Source organism: Colossoma macropomum, unplaced genomic scaffold, assembly GCF_904425465.1.
Source record: "Colossoma macropomum unplaced genomic scaffold, Colossoma_macropomum, whole genome shotgun sequence".
Taxonomy (NCBI): Eukaryota; Metazoa; Chordata; class Actinopteri; order Characiformes; family Serrasalmidae; genus Colossoma; species Colossoma macropomum.
In genome coordinates this window covers 7,161,979-7,180,013 of record NW_023494810.1, presented here as the reverse complement: position 1 = coordinate 7,180,013, position 18,035 = coordinate 7,161,979, and the positions used below count along the sequence as shown (strand labels likewise).

The window sequence follows — 18,035 nt, the reverse complement described above, 5'->3', positions numbered from 1 at the left end:
GTCGCTGATGTCTCTTCACTGCAGGCTGTGCAGGGTGTATTCTTGCTTCTCTCCGTGGCCTTCCTCATTGGTGCTCCTGGAACAATGAACCGCCATGACTGCAGCCTCATTATTCTCAGTTTTGTGTGTATGGCCCCTGTTGTGTCATTTACTGGGAATGTGAATGAAGTGCCTATTCCTTTCCACTGTAGAAACCTCTTCCCCAAATGCACACATACTTACACACCTATTGACTCAACTGCGAAACTCATTACATGGGGAAAAAATGCAAAGTTAATCACATCTTTCAGAGGCCATCATTGTATTTGGGAGTCAGAGTATTGAAAGCTTTGGGGTTACATTCAGACACTGTTATTCCAGACAGTGTCTTAATTTGAACAGCAATGCTGACAGATTTTCTCAGATCTGCTGGATTAAAAATATTGGACCTGCTGTGGAGGAGATAAGTACCACTTAAGTAACGTCAGTTGTGCTTTCTCTAACTTCTTTTCACCGAGAGTCAAGTAGGCCCAAAACAGTGTAACAAGCACTTCACTTGAACAGCCAGCCCAACATTTAATGACAGTGCGTCAGGCTTTTTGTACTCACTTCCTAAAATAAAGTGTCCCTGTACTGGAGTTCAAATTGCTGTCATTTTTGACTCGGCCTCAGCTGCCATGGCAACCTCTTTTCCCAAACTACCAAAACTTGAACAATGGATAGTGGCAGTCTCTATTGTCGTAAGGTTCCCTCTTGCGCCGGGGCTATCCTGTAACTGAGGAGCTCCTGATGGAGATTCCATTAAGCTACCCCCCAGGGGAGGAAGAAGGGGGGCAATGATGTAGAGTCCAGCACTAATGAATTATGCTTGGCTGTGGCCGGAGCTCCGGAGGCATTCTCAGCCCCTGTCTGGCACTGCACAGCCCTCTCAAGCCCTGCCAGAACATTGCAGCCTGGCCTGTCACACCAGTGGAAGTGTCGGGCAGCTTGGTCGCATGGCTGCGTGGACATGATGTGGTGTGTAAATCAAATGCGTTTTGTGGCACTGGACAAGTTATACAGGACAGCCTGCTGTGCATGACTGACCGTACAGTCATTAGGGCTACAATTAACAATCATTTCAAGAATTGGTAAATGACTGTTGTTCAGTTAATTAGTTAATTAAACCATAAGCACTTTGCCTAGTTATAGCGCCACTTTGTTACAACGTTTTCTTCTTTTGTGGCACAACAAAACAGCCAAAACCATTTCACAAACCACCACCTGAACTGTTGGTGCAGCTGACTGGCCTCCAAGTGTCAGCAGTTACAAATCCCAGGACTTGAAACTGGTTTCATGGTCTGGATTTGAAGACCTCTTACAGAGCACGAGAGGTGTTTTTATTTTATTTTTATTTGAAGTAAACAATGTATCAACATCTTTCCATAATTGACATTGTTGACTAATCATTGTTACCATTCTTTTTAATATAGCTTAGTAAGATGTTGGTTAACAATAGTAAACTGGTGCATGAGTGTGCTGTGCAGCCTTAATCACGTAGTTAGCGTGATGGTTGAGAAACGAGGGATGTGTTTAGACAGCCTGAGTGAAGGCCTTTTCCACCCTCCTTCTTGCACGCATCTTCTGCATATACTACTATTCAAAAGTTTGGAGTCATGATTTTCGCTTACGTCATTAGCACATGTAAGTAAATACAATTATTTATTTAATAGCAATGGCGTCTCAGCGGAATGATCGTGTTTGTGAAAAAAAAATGTGCTGTTATGCCGAAATAACAGCGCAGTTAGAACGCTTCTCAACCAATCAGCTTGCGTGGCCGAAACTAACTGTTGTATAACATTTTAATGAGTTTTTGCTGCTCCCAAAAACCTTAAAATATTAAACAAAACCTCTTAAAACACCATGTGGTGTTTAGCTTATAGTATTTTAGTTTACAAGATAGAGGTGGGCAAGATGATATTTTATCGTTATCGTGATGCACCGATCAGGCATAACGTTATGACCCCCTCCTTCTTTCTACACTCATTGTCCATTTTATCAGCTCCACTTACTATATAGGTGCACTTTGTAGTTCTACAGTTACAGACTGTAGTCCATCTGTTTCTCTGCATACTTTGTTAGCCCCCTTTTACCCTGTTTGTCAGTGGTCAGGACCCCCATAGACCCTGACAGAGCAGGTACTATTTGGGTGGTGGATCATTCTCAGCACTGCAGTAACACTGATGTGGTGGTGGTGTGTTAGTGTGTGTTGCGCTGGTCTGTGTGGATCAGACACAGCAGTGCTGCTGGAGTTTTTAAACACTGTGTCCACTCACTGTCCACTCTATTAGACACTCCTACCTTGTTGGTCCACCCTGTAGATGTAAAGTCAGAGACGATAGCTCATCTGCTGCTGCACAGTTTGTGTTGGTCATCCTCTAGTCCTTCATCAGTGGTCACAGGACGCTGCCCACAGGACGCTGTTGGCTGGATATTTTTGGTTGGTGAACGACTCTCAGTCCAGCAGCGACACTGAGGTGTTTAGCGAAGCTGATAAAATGGATAATGAGCGTAGAAACAAGGAGATGGTCATAATGGTATGCCTGATTGGTGTATGTTACATCACAATATACTTTTTGAGCATAAAGTGGATATTATAAGCACTTAAAGAACAGAACACTTACCAACCTCTTGTTTCGTTTCAAAGAGAGCAAAAGTAGTCCTGTTTAATTGGTTAATGTTGATTCTGAAGATCTTTGTGCTCAAACGTTGAAAATATATATTTTTATTGTAGCAGTACAAAGTTTGCTTCAGTTCCAACTTATCAAACCTCAGAAAAACTAAATGTTATGACATGTTATGTGTATTGTGAAAATGTCTTAATGTAAGTATTGTGATATTTTTCCATTTCGCCCATTCCAACTACTCTGTATATCAGAGTACTCACACTCGGCAACTGATCAATCAGGCTGACCTGCTGATAGCTCACTTAAATAAACATTTCCAATCAGAGAAAGTAAAATAATCTGATTTGAATTCTCCAAGCTCTTTTAATAGGCCTTTCCAGTGTAGTCTTAAGTGTGGATATTGTAGTTCCTGCTGGACACTTTGGACTGATACAAAGAAATGGCTACTGTCCCACATCAGTCCACACAACTACATGTTCTACCTCTCCTCTGCTGTGGGCTAAAGTTCAGCTCCACTCCTTATTGTTTAGCACCCACTAAGAGGATGTTTGTGAGAGATGGCTGATAGTGCTAAACAAAGGAGTAATGCACTCGTATTCTGACTGTCATGTGTGCAGTCTTGTTAGTGAACCATAGCAGTGGACTGGGTGGGGCTTAAAGGAGTGGCTGCTTTAACTGCAGTGGAGCTTTCGCAAGGCCGAGGGGAAAAGGCCAGAGCCATTATTCAGTAGAGAAGAATAGCCAGTATGTCCATGGATAAAACGTTTAGAGCGTGCTCTCGCGCCTCTGTTGTTCTGGAAACGCTCGACAGTGACGTGTCCAGAATGTTAAGGATTGCTAGCAGCTGTACTTTCTCCTCGAATACTTCTGTTTAGCAGGAACTTTTTCGAGTGCAATAAACTCTTTCCTAGAAATATGATAACTACTGAATGGGCATTTCCTTTGTTTTCCAATAACATCTGGTTTCCAGTGACTACTAACTATCACTGAAACGTTTGACCTCCTGACCAGATGTATTTTTTAGAACGTGTCAGTGAGTTTATTTCAGAATGATTTGGAAAGCCTAATCGGTTTGGCCTTCACCTCCTCTTAGCGTGCCTTGGTTTTAGTGAATCATGTTCAGTGTTGTTTCACTACTCTGACTGGTACAGAATAGTCTAATGCTGAATTTGGTTCTTAGGAAAGGTCACATTGACCAGTCATGTTCAGATAAAATATGCGTAATTTCACATTTAGTTCATATCAGACAGCAAAAATACTTAATAAAACTGTATGCCATTTGCTGGGTGCTTCAGATTTGTTTTGAAAGAACATCTAAAAATAGATTAAAACTAAACCGTCCGTTGCCCGTCAGGGTAGCGTTCTCTGTGCTGTGTGAAGTTTTGTTATGCGCACATGCACTAGAGTACTCAGTAAGCTGTATCTTGGTAGTTGCACTCCTGACTTCAGGGAAAAACGTGAGGGGGGGAAAAATATACATGCGAGCAGTTCAGTGAAAGTTTTAACAGGGCTGTGAAGTACAACAGTTTTGTTCATATTTAATATTAAGTATATTATACTTTGATATAAAATGCAAGTTTCCTTAACTTAAGATTAAGAAAGCAGAGATTAAGCCACTTTAACTAGGCTACTATCTATTTTAGCTGGCATTAGCTAGAACCAGAAACAATAAAAAAATTATGTATTAATAAAAAATGTATTTCTCTCTTCAGTTATTAATTTACCAAACATGTGGTCAAGTTTGTGTGGAAGGCGACGGGTCTTCTACCGCGTCGCTGTTTAGCTCTAGTGTTAGTGTTGTTTCATTAGCTCATTCAAGGCGTCCCCCTGTTACTCATCTACAGTGACTTTTACTCATGGTACTGTTTTATTTATGTATTTATTTAATTGTGTTAGCAGTAGTGCATTGGTTTACATTGTTTGTGTAGCCTGTTTTTCTCACTTCCCTTGAATGTCAAATTAGTCAAAATGCACAAACACTGACACAATGACTATGTTTGCATCTTAAGCATTTGATCAAGATATTTCTAAAGAATCGGTGCACTTTCCCTTTAATGCAAACTTGCATATCATCTTATAAGGAGATTTTCTTTTTACTGTTCTGTTTCCATACTTACACTGTAATGCCATTGATATTGTGGTGGTGCAAATGAAAATGTAGTTTACATTTTTATTTTTCCTTTATAATTGCAAGCATCCTACTTACGTCTACTTCGTTCTGCTTTGTCCAGACAGTAAAGCCATTGTGGATGGAAACCTGAAGCTGATCCTGGGTCTGGTATGGACACTTATCCTGCACTACTCCATCTCCATGCCTGTGTGGGAGGATGAGGACGATGAAGAAGCCAAAAAGGCAACCCCCAAGCAGAGGCTGCTGGGCTGGATCCAGAACAAAGTTCCTGACCTGCCCATCAATAACTTCAGCGAGGACTGGAAGGATGGCAGGGCGCTGGGAGCCTTGGTGGACAGCTGTGCACCAGGTCAGTGTGTGGGTTTATTTTTTTTTTGTTTTGTTTTTGTTTTGTTTTTTTTCCCTCTCCATGTTGCTTGTGTAAAGAAAGTGTTGTGGCAATGTGTTCTGAACTTGAAATAGCTAGATGTACAAAGAGATAATTTATTAATCTTAAAGGATATTAAAGTAACAGCGGCAAAAACAAAACTGCGCAAATTATGATGTAACAAAACCTCAGAAAATCTCTGAAATGGTTGCTTTATAGGAGAAGGAAAAATGTGCCTGACTTGTACTAATTAAATTGGAATAAAAACCATGTACATTCATACAACATGGTTTTTATTTTGATCATTACTGGGCTGTTTATTTATCTATTTTGGACATTTCCTGATAAATGGAACACTTTTATTTGCCTGTTTGTTATGAAATTGATTATGCAATCTGAAGTGCAGCTGTTTTTCGGGGGTGTTTAAAAAAAAAAATAAATAAAAGAAACAAATTCAGTTTTAAGGCCTTGATATGCAGTGATATATTAGTAATATTTGCATATGAAAACTGTGATAATGTAAGTTTAATGTTTGGTGACAATTTAGTAAGTGTGGCTAACTGTGCACATGTGTGTGTTTTTAGGATTGTGTCCTGACTGGGAGACATGGGACACAGAAAAGCCGGTGGAAAATGCTACAGAAGCCATGCAGCTGGCTGATGACTGGCTTGGAATCCCACAGGTGAGAAACGCATTTTAAACTTTATAATGGGATTGCGCAAAACACTGGTGCTGCGGTTATGTTGTGATTGCGATATGCCTTGCTGTGTATTGGAAACACATTGGTGATTCAGTGATTAAAGATCACCGTTAAAGATCAGTCAGCATTATTTTGACAGATGATTTACTTTTATTGGATTACATTGACTTGATAAAATAAATACTCCACAGAAACCCTCATTCGGAGCTGTGATTGGTTAGGGTGCTCACAGCACACTGGTAAAACAATAATAGGTTAGAGGGCTCAATATTAGTGTTGAAAAGTCAAATATCAGAATGACAAATCAACAATATAACTGCCTTTTAGTTATAAGAAGACTTTAGAAGAATTTAAGGACTAATTTTTGTTAAGTTGTGAAGGAGACTAAACCTAATTTATGTACTATAAGGTCCTTGCGTAGTTAAATGCCTGTCTATATGAATTATGTGAAGTGAACTTCGTCCTCAGCCAAGGTGGGACCTTGTCTATGTACAAGATGACGAGTTAATGTGTTTCTCATTTGTGCTTAGTGCACAGTGTTTGCACAGCATGTTCATATTGGATTGAGAGTTGTATTTGCTTAAGAGGAGGCGGTCAAATTAAATTACTACATGTCCACACCTAAATCACACCTTTGCAAACAGGACGGTGTGCGGGACACAGTAACCATGGATACACCCCTTTGATCGGACTTTGACCTATTCCTTAACAGCGATATTTGCACAAAGTTGTTTACCTTAATATTTGGTTGTGTTGCCCCTCATCCGCTATGTATGTATGTATGTATGTATGTATGTATGTATGTATGTATTTTGCAGGGTTTTTATTTATTTATTCATTTTTTTGCAGCACATGGAAGAGTTTTTTAATATAGTCATATAATAAATGTACAATTCAAGGAAATTCAGTTTACTAACTGTGCTAATGATGGATTTTACCCACTTTGTGTGTCTCCAGGTGATTGCTCCCGAAGAAATCATTGACCCTAAAGTCGATGAGCAGTCTGTCATGACATACCTGTCGCAGTTCCCCAAGGCCAAACTCAAACCTGGAGCCCCCCTCAAACCCAAACTCAACCCTAAAAAGGCCCGTGCTTATGGCCCAGGTAGGACAAACTGTTGTCGGCAGCCTGCAGACTATTTTCCATGAATCATTGTGTTATTATGTACATCAAAGTTTTCTGTTTTGGAACATGTACTTTTTCCGTTCATCTTCTAACACCAGTGGTTCTAACAGGCAGCTTGTCAACATTGCTTTTCAGCCAGCTTCATTTGTTTTGTTTTGTTATCATAGTCTTGTGAATAATTCACAACGAGACCAATTTGGTGTAAGTAATTGCCTTTTGCACCTGTACTTTAGACCTTGTGGTTTGCAGTGTTTTAGAAAAGGTACATTGTTTAGGCCTTTACACACAAGCATATTTCATTCGTGCAGTTTATTTGGAGGACAGTAAATTAATTTGATTCCATGTAAAACTGAGCATGTTGTGCACATAGTGTCTTTTTTCAGACAGCAAAAATATGACCTTTGTGTTAGTTGCCGTCTATTCGATTTTTGCAAACTTTCACAGATGTCCTGAACACCAATTGCGATGCCATGGCTATAACCAAGATAGTGGATCCACTGTGTTCCAGCAACCTGTCATAGATGTGGACTTAGATGTGAAAGTTTTAGCTTCTGATTGAGCTCTTCATGCTACTTTCACTTTTGTAAAAAAATGAACTAAGTAGTTACAAAGTGAAAGATATCTTACTTGCACTTGCAGAGATTCTGCCTGTTTGTGGTTTGTTACATGTGGAACAAGTAAAAGCACTCAAGTTGTAGTTTCTGAATGAGGCAGAGAAGCTCTCTGTTCTTCTTTCATTTTCCAAAGTGGGAAGCGTCCTGCACAATATTGTAAAACAACTTTTTGATGGATATTTTGCCTGCCCCACACATGGCAAAATTCCAAAAACACGTTGCATCCGTTGTGTATAGTTTTGATGCATGTAAATCATTTAGCATGTTTGTGTGTTTATTCATGTTACTCATCTTACTAAGTAGTTATCATTCATAATAATGAATGCCAATTGTTAATGCTTTTAACAGAGAGACTCATGAACATTATTAAGAGCTTTGTCTGTTAACTCTATGCAATGCTAGCAGTGCCCTTCTTTGTACGGCATAAACCTTTTAACCATACCTACTAAAGGGTCTATAAGAATGTTTTAAATGTCTCAGTGGCATTATTTATATAGGATTTTCATTTTCACTTACCTTTAGTATGCATCTAGATGGGTTGCTCATCCATCCAGTATAAAGGGATTTCTGTTGAAACAGCAGAGGAGATTAACTTCTGACCACTATGGAGCTTCTTAATGGTTTTCCCTCCATGTTGTACTTGGACCTGTCAGCTTCTCCACTGTAATATATTGCAGTGTAAATATGGCGAGGCTCTGTAGGACTTCGAACATGGTTGATAGACGGTCTGCAAATGTACCTCTTACCTGTTGTAAATTTTTGTCAGGCCTGCAAAACCCGGTAGCTAATGAGTTTCGAAGTTGTCGCCCGTTTTGGCAGCTTGATTCACAGAGCAGCCGTGCCATAACGACCCCCCTTTAATTTTGCCATGGCAGAATGACTAGCTTCACTGAACTCTGAGAAGTGGTCAGTTCTGGAAAGGGCCTGAATGTTTTTGAACAGCCTGGGAGCCGTCTCTGCAGAGTAGTAATTCAGACTAATTTGCGGCAGAAAACGAACGTTACTCACTTTAATGTTACTTCATTGTGCAATCTGTTTTTAAAAGGGCACCGGTTTTAGAGGTTCATTAAAAATGACAAGTTTAGACTTCGTAAATCATGTAGAGATTTTAGACAGAGGTTTTCGGTAATGTTCTCCAATAGTGTTTATCTTTGTTGAACAGTCTGTGCAGTAAGATGCATGTTATTGGCTAAGAACTCACTCATTTTACACAGACTACTGAAATCGTAAGAGGCTCAAACTCCTGAAATTCTTTTAACTAAGCCCCTGTGCTGAGTACTTTGGTTTTTGGCCTTGGTCCAGCTTACTGCAAAACACTATTAATTATGCCGGTAAGTGAGGCCTGTTTGACATGCTGATGTAACGGATAAACGAAGACCAAAGTTGCCCTGCTGCATTAGCCTGTGGGAATGTCATAATAGTGTGTTGTGTGGTTTTCCACTCCCATGCAAACGAAGTTGAATCTGCAGAGAAACCTTGTGCATTTTGCTTGAGTTATGGAGAACTTGGCTTATGATCAAAATAATTCATAGCTAATTTAAGAGTCATATGTGTGGTTAAACCACAAGCTTTGACTGCAGATTTTTATGTTGATGTTTGAATTATGTTCATTAACTTCTCTTAATACTGTTCTGCATATTCCCTACTGTAAATTCACACCCATATTACTGTTTAATTTGGGAGATATTTTATGACCCTTGTGAGGGGACACAAATGATTTGTTCAGTCCTTATAACTGTAAACGTTTATGTATTTTCTCACAAGAAACTATGATTTTTAATAATCCTTTAAGGAGGAACATGGAAAGACCCTGAGTAACACAATTCAAGGAAATCCTTGCTCATTACCCACAACAATGACTTTGTTCCATAATGTGGTCCGTAAGGTTTAATTACCTTATGGACCACGTTATTATTATGGGTAATAAGAATGTAGTTACCATTATCACAAGTGATGGCATACAGTGTCACAGTATGCTTTTCTGTGCATATATTGTATATAGTCAGTACTTACTTATTTTTTTAAAATGAAGCTATTTTTTTCTTCTATTTCAACTTATCAAATCTCAAAAAGGCTTTATATTGAGATACACTTTATAGTACAGATATCTTAAAGTATATTTGCCGTATCACAAACGCTTTGTCTCGATTGACCTTCATTTTTAGCCTAGAGAGCTGTAAGTTCTGATTTATGGCCTGGTTTTGTTTGGGCCATGAATGAGTCCCACACCTCCAGCTCACTTCACATTCTGGGTGTGTCATGTTTGGTCTGGTTTATTGCTGTGAGGGGAATATGTCTGGTCATTATCTAGGACTTTGTGTCTCATATCTGTTTGCATGTTGACAGGCATTGAGCCAGTGGGCAACAGAGTGATGCGTCCAGCTGTGTTCACAGTGGACACGTTCAGTGCAGGACAGGGGCACGTCACTGTCTACATTGAGGACCCAGAGGGCAGAAGAGAGGAAGTGAAGGCTGTGCCAAATGAAGGCAAAAAGACCTACAGTGTGACATACATTCCTCAAGTCATGGGACCTCACAAGGTACATTTTTGAAAATCCAGAACTTGAGGGGGGGGGGTGGATTTCACAAAGCAGGATTTCACAGTAAACTGCCTAAAGTCAAGCCCGGTCAAAAAGGGATATAGTGATACTCCTCGGCTCTCCTTGTATTGGGCAGGCTTTCCGTTTAGTTTTTCCTCCCTGCTCTGTGTCTTATGTTTATTTAGATGTTTACAAAATGGCCTAAATTTGATGCATAGCTTTTTTGTCCTCCACACAGGTGACTGTGCTGTTTGCTGGCCAGCAAATTCCAAAGAGCCCCTTCGAGGTGAATGTTGACAAGGCTCAGGGAGACCCCACCAAGGTCACCGCCAAAGGCCCTGGCCTGGAGCCCCTGGGCAACATTGCCAGCAAACCCACGTACTTCGACATCTACACAGCAGGTCTGTGGTCAAAAAGAAATAAATAAATAAATAAACAATAAAGCTATGTTATGCAGGGCTGCAGAAGACTGGCTAGTAACAGCAAAAAAAAAAATAAATAATAATAATAGATATATTCAGGAAAATAAGTTGAAAAAGGTATAATTTAATTAAAATCTATATTACAGAGAATGGCTAATGTGTACCAGGCTTAACTTGGAATTGAGTTCAGAAGCATAACAGAAAGAGGTTTTTGCAGAAGGCCGGTGTTTGTAGATCTAAGGTCACGTGTTGTAACATAGACATTCTGTGAGGTCCACAGATGCTCTAAAGCCAAATAGAGCTTTAAAACAAGTACAAAATAAACTTCAAAATCCATCCTAATATTAACAGGTAAACAGTGCAGTTCTTACAAAATAGAAGTGATATACACTCTGTTGTTTTTGTTAGGATCGATGCTGCTGCATTTTGTATAAGTTTTCTTAGAATGCCTGAAGAGCACTGCAGTCATTAATTCTGTTTAACAAATGCATGTACAAGTTTCTTGGCAATATTTCACAAGTGATTAAAAGCTTACTTTAATGACTGCGTTTACATGAAGGATGAAACAGAGCTTGTGTACAGTGAGTTCCTCCAAGTTCCTCTGTTACCAGAACGGACCATAATTCATCCCTGCCTAAACTCTTAAATATGTGTGTTTAACAGGAGCTGGAGTGGGTGATGTGACTGCAGTGATTAAGGACCCACAGGGCAATAAGAACACAGTGGAAGCCATTATGGAGGACAAGGGAGACAGCGTCTTCCGCTGCACCTACAAACCTGTTCAGGCTGGTCCCCATACAGTCAACATCACATTTGGAGGCATTGCGATCCCCAAGAGCCCCTACACTGTCAACGTCGGCCCAGGTACCCCATCCAAAGGTCTCAACAGCTGTGCTTTATAGGGCTGGAAATGGCCAACCTGATCATGATACATGCGTTGCAATTTGATATATCATATCATGGTTATGATATTACAGTTAACTCACGATGGCTGATGTTCATATATTTGTCCTACCAAAAGTGTGCTAAACTGCAAGATGAGTGTAGAAGCTTTTGAAGCCTTACAAGATTTACTGGCCTTTCAAAGCTACTGCTGTCTTTGGGCATTAAGCAGCAACTTTATCCACATTGGCATGAATAAATAGATAAATACAGAAAACTCTGTATACAGCATTGCAAAGTAGTAAAGAATAGAATCTGTTAATTATACTACCTGCAGAACTCTAGTGCTGTCAGTTTCTCTTCTGATTGTTGTCTTTCTGGCCATCCTGCAAATGAACTAGATGAAAAGTATAGATGTTGCCCATCGGGAAACTCAACGGGAGTTCCATTCGGAAGAAATTACACAACAGGTTTGAAATTGAAGTAAAATTTCGAGTCTTCTATGGTTTAATATGCTGTGATTGAGCTGCAGGTAAATGTAGTAATTTGACTGCACATCTCATGGTTGTGGCAAGCCCTTTACAGCGGCTATAAAATCACTGCGGTCAGCCAGCTAGCCTGTTTATCGTCAGGACCGAATATGTACAGTTTGGTTTGAATTCGACCTTCATGTTCACGTCATCTTTTTAGCATTCGTAGATTGATGAAAGTTGTTTATGTTCATGCAACTCGGCGCACAGCTTTTAGAAGTTTTCCTTATTTTATTCTTTTCTCATTTATTGTAGGATTTAATCAAAATAGAAATGTTTCTGAGTATCACATCAGTAGATTTCTTTAGCACTTTCAGCATTGCTAAAGGCATGTCAGAGGGCTATGTGCATGTGTAAGACAAGTCACTCCACCATAGAGGCTGGTTATATTGTCCGATAAACTCAAGTCCTGGCAAACTGACTTGAGGGCTTGTAAAACACTAAATTCCTTCTCTCTGAGGTAGCTTTTCCAAATCAGGTACCATGAAGCAATTCAGCCCTAAATGAAACCTAATTTAACTGATTTTCCTTAATAAAAAAGTACTGCATTATCAGACTGGTGATTAACAAGCCAATTTTTACAACCAGTTTTAACTTGCTGTTCATAACCAAACAGTGGACTCATTGTTGAATCTGCTGAATTGGACTAAGAGATTATTCCCATTACTTGTCTACCCACATCACATCTGGCCTGCAAGCTCCTGACCTCAAGATGAAGTCAGCACATATAGCCAGGGGACACAGTTTTTACAAAGTTCAGTTTTTTCTTGATTCTCAAGACCTGATGTTCCTGTTTTACATACACAACTGTGTGTGTTTAGATGCACAGCTGCTGCAGTGACTTTGCCCCACTATCTAAAAGCTGATCATTTTGCTAAATTGCTTCAAGAACTGTAACAAATAGCCATGAATATTTAAAGGATGTGCTGTGGTTTAGTTTTAGCACTCCCACAGAACGGGTTTAATCATTCCCCTCCTCCACATTCCTTTGGATGTGTTTTATTTATTTATTTATCTATTATTTTTTTGAGGAAATATGGTGGGCATGGTTTGGTAAATATTACCTCAAGAACCAAAATGTGCAAGCTAATGAATGAAGCGGTAATGCAGTGTGAAATAAAATAAGAAAGTGTCTGTTTAAACATGTAAACTAGTCCTTTGGGTCTCATTCCTTTTGCCTCACTGGAACTAAGCTTATTTCTGGAAATCTCACAGGCTGATTCGAACGCTTGCACTACATGCAAACAGTAGTCCAGTAGCAAGCAAGAGACGTGGCGGTATATGTCAATATATCTAAGCATCAGCAGCCTATATTACCTCCTCTGGAGCGTGCCCAAAAGATTTGTGTCTCTTCTGTTTTCATGTTATTCAGCCAAATGTTGAGGGTATATTTAAGTCTCTGTGTTTGTCTTTGATGAAGTGTTCTGTAGCAGTTTGTGGGCTCAGAGTGGATGGAGTCCTGTCTGCTGAAAGGCAGATGGCAGTTGGACATTGCTGGGTCCAGCTCCACCCTGCCTGCGGCCTTGGCATCTCTTCTTCTGGTTTAATGAGAGAGCTGTGGGAGAGACTACCTCATAGCAGAGGAACTCTTCTCATCCCAGAGGCCTATTACCCTGCATGTGGCTTTGACATGAGCTTGTGGATGGATAAGCCCTGTGAAGCTCTTACGACATTAAAGATTAGTTAATAGTTTTTGTATCTGGTATTTGTGAGTGCATGTATATGAGTAGCTGATGTTGTGTAATCGTGTTGAAGTTTAATAGCTTTTATACTCTGTCATTAGAGTGCATAAATGTTAAGTGTCACGATTTACACGTAGTAGTCATGTATATTTGCCTGTGGTGCAGTGTCATGGCCATGAATGTAGATATCACAGGTTTTTAGACTCTCAGAAAAGTTTGTTTCACTGTGTGCTGTGCAGTGTGATCCCTGATACAGCAAGTGCTGGGTGCAGCTAATTATTTGCAGTTCGCTTTAATTGTATGTTTAAAAGTGCAGTTTAAAAGTGATCTGTCATTGAGATGAAAGTGCAACCCTTTCTTTTAAAGACAACAATGACAGAAATGAAAGGAAAGAGGAAACTGTGGGGGAAGGATTGGGGCGGCAGTGGCTCCCTGTTTTTACTAAATTCTACAGATGTTCACTCTACAGATCACCCATCTCTCTATCTCTGTTAAGATTAATTTGCCAGGTATAAGAATGTAAACTCTTTATAGAACATATATAGCATTATCATATTTTCACTTCTAAACAACCTTGTAATAGGAGGATCCAGTGACTTTTGAGGGGAAAAAATGTACAGTAGGACAAATTGTAACGAATAATACACACTGGAATCATCCATATTACTGGCATTGTATTGATGGGCTTGTTATTGAACCTCTGAACCTATATATTAGTGTTGAAGTAAAAAGAACGATGTCCATGTTACGTATGTGTTTCAGCATCCACACCTGGTGCCTGCCGAGCTACAGGGAGAGGCCTGCAGCCCAGAGGAGTGAGGGTCCGTCAGGTTGCCGACTTCAAAGTGGACACCCGAAATGCAGGAAGCGGTGAGCTGAAGGTCACAGTCAAGGGTCCCAGTAAGTAACTCGTACCTCTCTAAGTTCAGTCCCATTTCTATTTTCTCCTGTTCTCTTTTTCACCTTCAACCCCTCATCTTTAGTCTTTTTCAAGGAGTAGTTTGAGAAGTTGTCAGCTTTGTTTTCTCTTATGTAAAAATGTAGATATTTTTTTCCTGCTGGAATTTTAAGGCTAATGTAGGCTAATGTCATATAAGCTTATATGCTTTATCTTAAAATTATCTTGCTAATGTGGTTTCTGACACTGACACACTTATTTAAAGAAAAAGAGCAAAATTATTGACAAATGCAGGCTTTAGCTGTGTGATGTACTTTGCTTTTTTTAAGGCTAACATTACTCTGTCAGACTAAAACTGTTCGTACCAGCTCTTGGAGCTCAGCTAGGCTCTCAAAGTATTTGACTGCATTTGGACATTTTTAAGGTTTTAGGGCTTTTTTATTGAGACTCACAATTTTAGCCAAACACCAATGTGGCTCAGAAAGTGGAGCAGAGAGCTTGGTGGTGCCGCTCCCGCAGCAAAACAAGCTGAGGTGGAGGTTCCCCAGGCACCACCAGGCTCTGGTGCCCAGATGGCATTCTTCTAGCTGAGTCAGCAGGCTTCATTCCAGGCCCTTCTGATTGTGATTAATAGGCTCTCTGTGTGGTGGACCCTGGCAGCGGGTAGAAAGGCCACTATATTTTAAGCGATTTGCTCCAAAATTATGACTTTTCTTGGTGTAATTATGATGTACTGTATGTCAGAGTGGGTGTATTGTGTGGACTCACTGCTGAGGTCCAGAGTTGCTTGGTCATAACCTAATGTTTAAAGGGATATATATTGGACAAGCTAAGATTGTAATATACTATCTGAGGGGTCAGTCTTATCCACAAAGGGCCAGTGTGGCTGCACGCTTTCATCCTAATCAAGCAGAGGCATCCCTACTTCTAGTTGTGTAATAAATTGTTGTTAGTCTTCAGCCACCTGATTAGTTTAAGTAGGTGTGCTCCTTTTTGTACCAAAAATGTGCATCCACTCTGATCCTTTGCAGTTTGGTGACCCTTGTACTATGTAAACATTTGTCAAGACTTGCTTTTCACTCCCCAGTCCATACGGTCAGTAGGTTGAAGCTGCAAAAACAGCCCATTTTGAGCATATCGTCCCATCACAGCCACTAACACAATCTACTCATGACCCTTAGCTCAGCCAGCAGCAGTTTAGTTGCTGAATCACATTAAAGTGAGATGGTGTGTTGTTACTGCAGAGCGTCTGTGTCATTTGAAGTGAAAGGTTTGGGGAGTTTCTGGCCGATTTCACTTTTTTCCCTTGACTAACTTGAGATGCTTAGGTGCCTCACAGTGTTTCACAGACAGTGTTTCACAGACAGTTTTCTCTCTTGTAGAAGGGCTTGATGAGCCAGTGAAGCTGAAAGAAGCGATGGATGGTGTGTATGCTTATGAGTACTACCCTAATGGACAGGGCAAGTACACAGTCACCATCACGTGGGGCGGCCAACACATACCCAAGAGGTGAGTTTGCTTGTCCTGGGCTCTGCTTTCTGAGCTACAGGATCATCCTTATAAGCCCTTTAATTGGTGACGTACCTGAAGAATAAGCTACCTTTGAAATCCTAAAACCAAATCGAAGAAATCAGTGTTTCATTTAAGTCTAGGTGATTTGTGGAATCCCTTTTCTCAGAATCTCCAATCAGTCAGGTCGAAATACTGTGCATTGTAGGATTTGAAGTCTGACAGCAGTACAAATGTAGACTGCTTTGATATGGAGACATGTTAAAGTTGTTCTACAGTCTGAATTTTTAAAATAAAAAAAAACATTTTTTTTTAAGTACGGATTCTACCTGAAATAGAAGTTCTGTCAATCTTCTGTTTACTAGCTAAGATAAATACACAACGCATACTTACATAATATATTGTTTGATACAAAATAAAGCTTATGTTAAAGATGCACATGAGCTTATGAATATTTTAGTGTAAGGTAGGACCTAACCAAAATGAAATATTTGTGGCTGATGCTGGTTTTGGGGGGCTTTAAACTGATGTAAGCTGATTATAATTTTATACATATATTTATAGTGTCAGTATTGTTATAAAAAAATAGTAGTTAAACAGTGCTTTACTGACTGGTATCAGTTTCCAGTTGCCACACCTAAATTTAGACAACAGAAACAAATGTTAAATAATGTATTGTAGCCCTAGGGCAGAGCCTCCAAGAATGCTTTGCGCTTTTGGTTTCACTTCTTATTGTTCATTAGTTCTGTTCATGAATTATTTGTGTGATATTAGATGTTATTCTCAGGCGGAAGGTGAGATTTAGATGCATTTTATGCGTTTGTAATACCATGAAGTTGTTTGGTCTTCACAATTACCAAATCAACCTGTTTTGTGGTCATTCAGTCAAGTAGAGAGTGACACTGTCTGAGGTATTGGCCTGTCATCAGAAAATATTTACAGTCTGAACCAAAAAAGCATAATATACAACAGCATATTAACAAATTCTTAAGATTAAATATTTTATATTTTTATGAATAAACAAGGGCACAAAGTGTCGCTGATGCAGAGCATGCATTACTGTTTTCCTGCAGTCATTTCTGCTCTTAAACCTTCACTTTAGCCAAGTCCAGGAGGTGATTTACATCTAAAAAATATGGAGCTCCCACCCCCATGGTGCCCCCCAGGTTTGTTTCAGGCGTATGGGGAAACAGTGGCTGTGTAGATCCAAATCGCCGTTTTTTTTAGCACTCTGTTGCTGGTGGCTGTAGCAGAGAAGGGGAATGGCATTACATCATCTATTCTTGCGTGCGGGTGTACGTGCTTGTGCACGCAAGCTTACGTATGTTTGTCTGGGTCAGGGTCTTGGGGGAGTCTGGAGAAACAGTGCCACACAGAACTACCTCATACAAAGCCCTGCGTGTGTTCGCTTGTCTGTTTCCTATGGCACTGGTGACCAGGCCTAATAAATGTGAACCATCAGGGGCATATGGTTTAATTTTACAGCATGGAAGTTCTTGTTCTCTATTTAAAGTTTATTATTTTTGTTTTCCCATCAACTGTAGTGTCTTTTAGTGTGAGAAATAAGGTGTGTGGTGACGTATACTCATGTTTGAGTTGTTTTGCCCCGTAACAAAAATCTTAACCCTTAGGGCCCAGGCAGACCAACCTGACGAGGAAGAACTAGCATCAAATGAGGGCGACTGGTGGTCGCTTTCTGTTAGCTTGCTTTTGCCTGTGGTCTCCTCCTGAAAATTTGCCCTCAATCACATTGCAAAGACTGCAGCTGACGCTGAGACGTACTGAATGAGCCTGTATGAAAGACAAAGACTCTGTAGCAGGAGCTGCTAACTGTAGACCTGTAATATAAGATAAAGAACATCTTAGTGAATTGTCTTACAAACTTCAAATGTCTGTATGTAAGACAAACCTCGAATGTGAACGTGTAGGAAACCACTGATGGCACTGTATACATAAAACAGTCTACTTAAAAGTCAATGTACATTAAAC

At 40.0% G+C, this 18,035-nt stretch overlaps 1 protein-coding gene across 2 annotated transcripts in view; it reads left to right on the top strand.

The window, feature by feature from the left end:
* Positions 1–18,035, top strand: part of LOC118799579 (filamin-B) — an 87,334-nt gene that overhangs the window by 29,801 nt on the left and 39,498 nt on the right. For both annotated transcript variants that reach the window (XM_036559532.1, XM_036559531.1), the window contains exons 2-9: positions 4,877–5,125; positions 5,728–5,825; positions 6,801–6,948; positions 9,930–10,123; positions 10,362–10,524; positions 11,209–11,409; positions 14,402–14,539; positions 15,920–16,046. In XM_036559532.1, the coding sequence (XP_036415425.1) occupies positions 4,877–5,125; positions 5,728–5,825; positions 6,801–6,948; positions 9,930–10,123; positions 10,362–10,524; positions 11,209–11,409; positions 14,402–14,539; positions 15,920–16,046 (1,318 nt within the window). The remainder of the gene's footprint in view (positions 1–4,876; positions 5,126–5,727; positions 5,826–6,800; positions 6,949–9,929; positions 10,124–10,361; positions 10,525–11,208; positions 11,410–14,401; positions 14,540–15,919; positions 16,047–18,035) is intronic.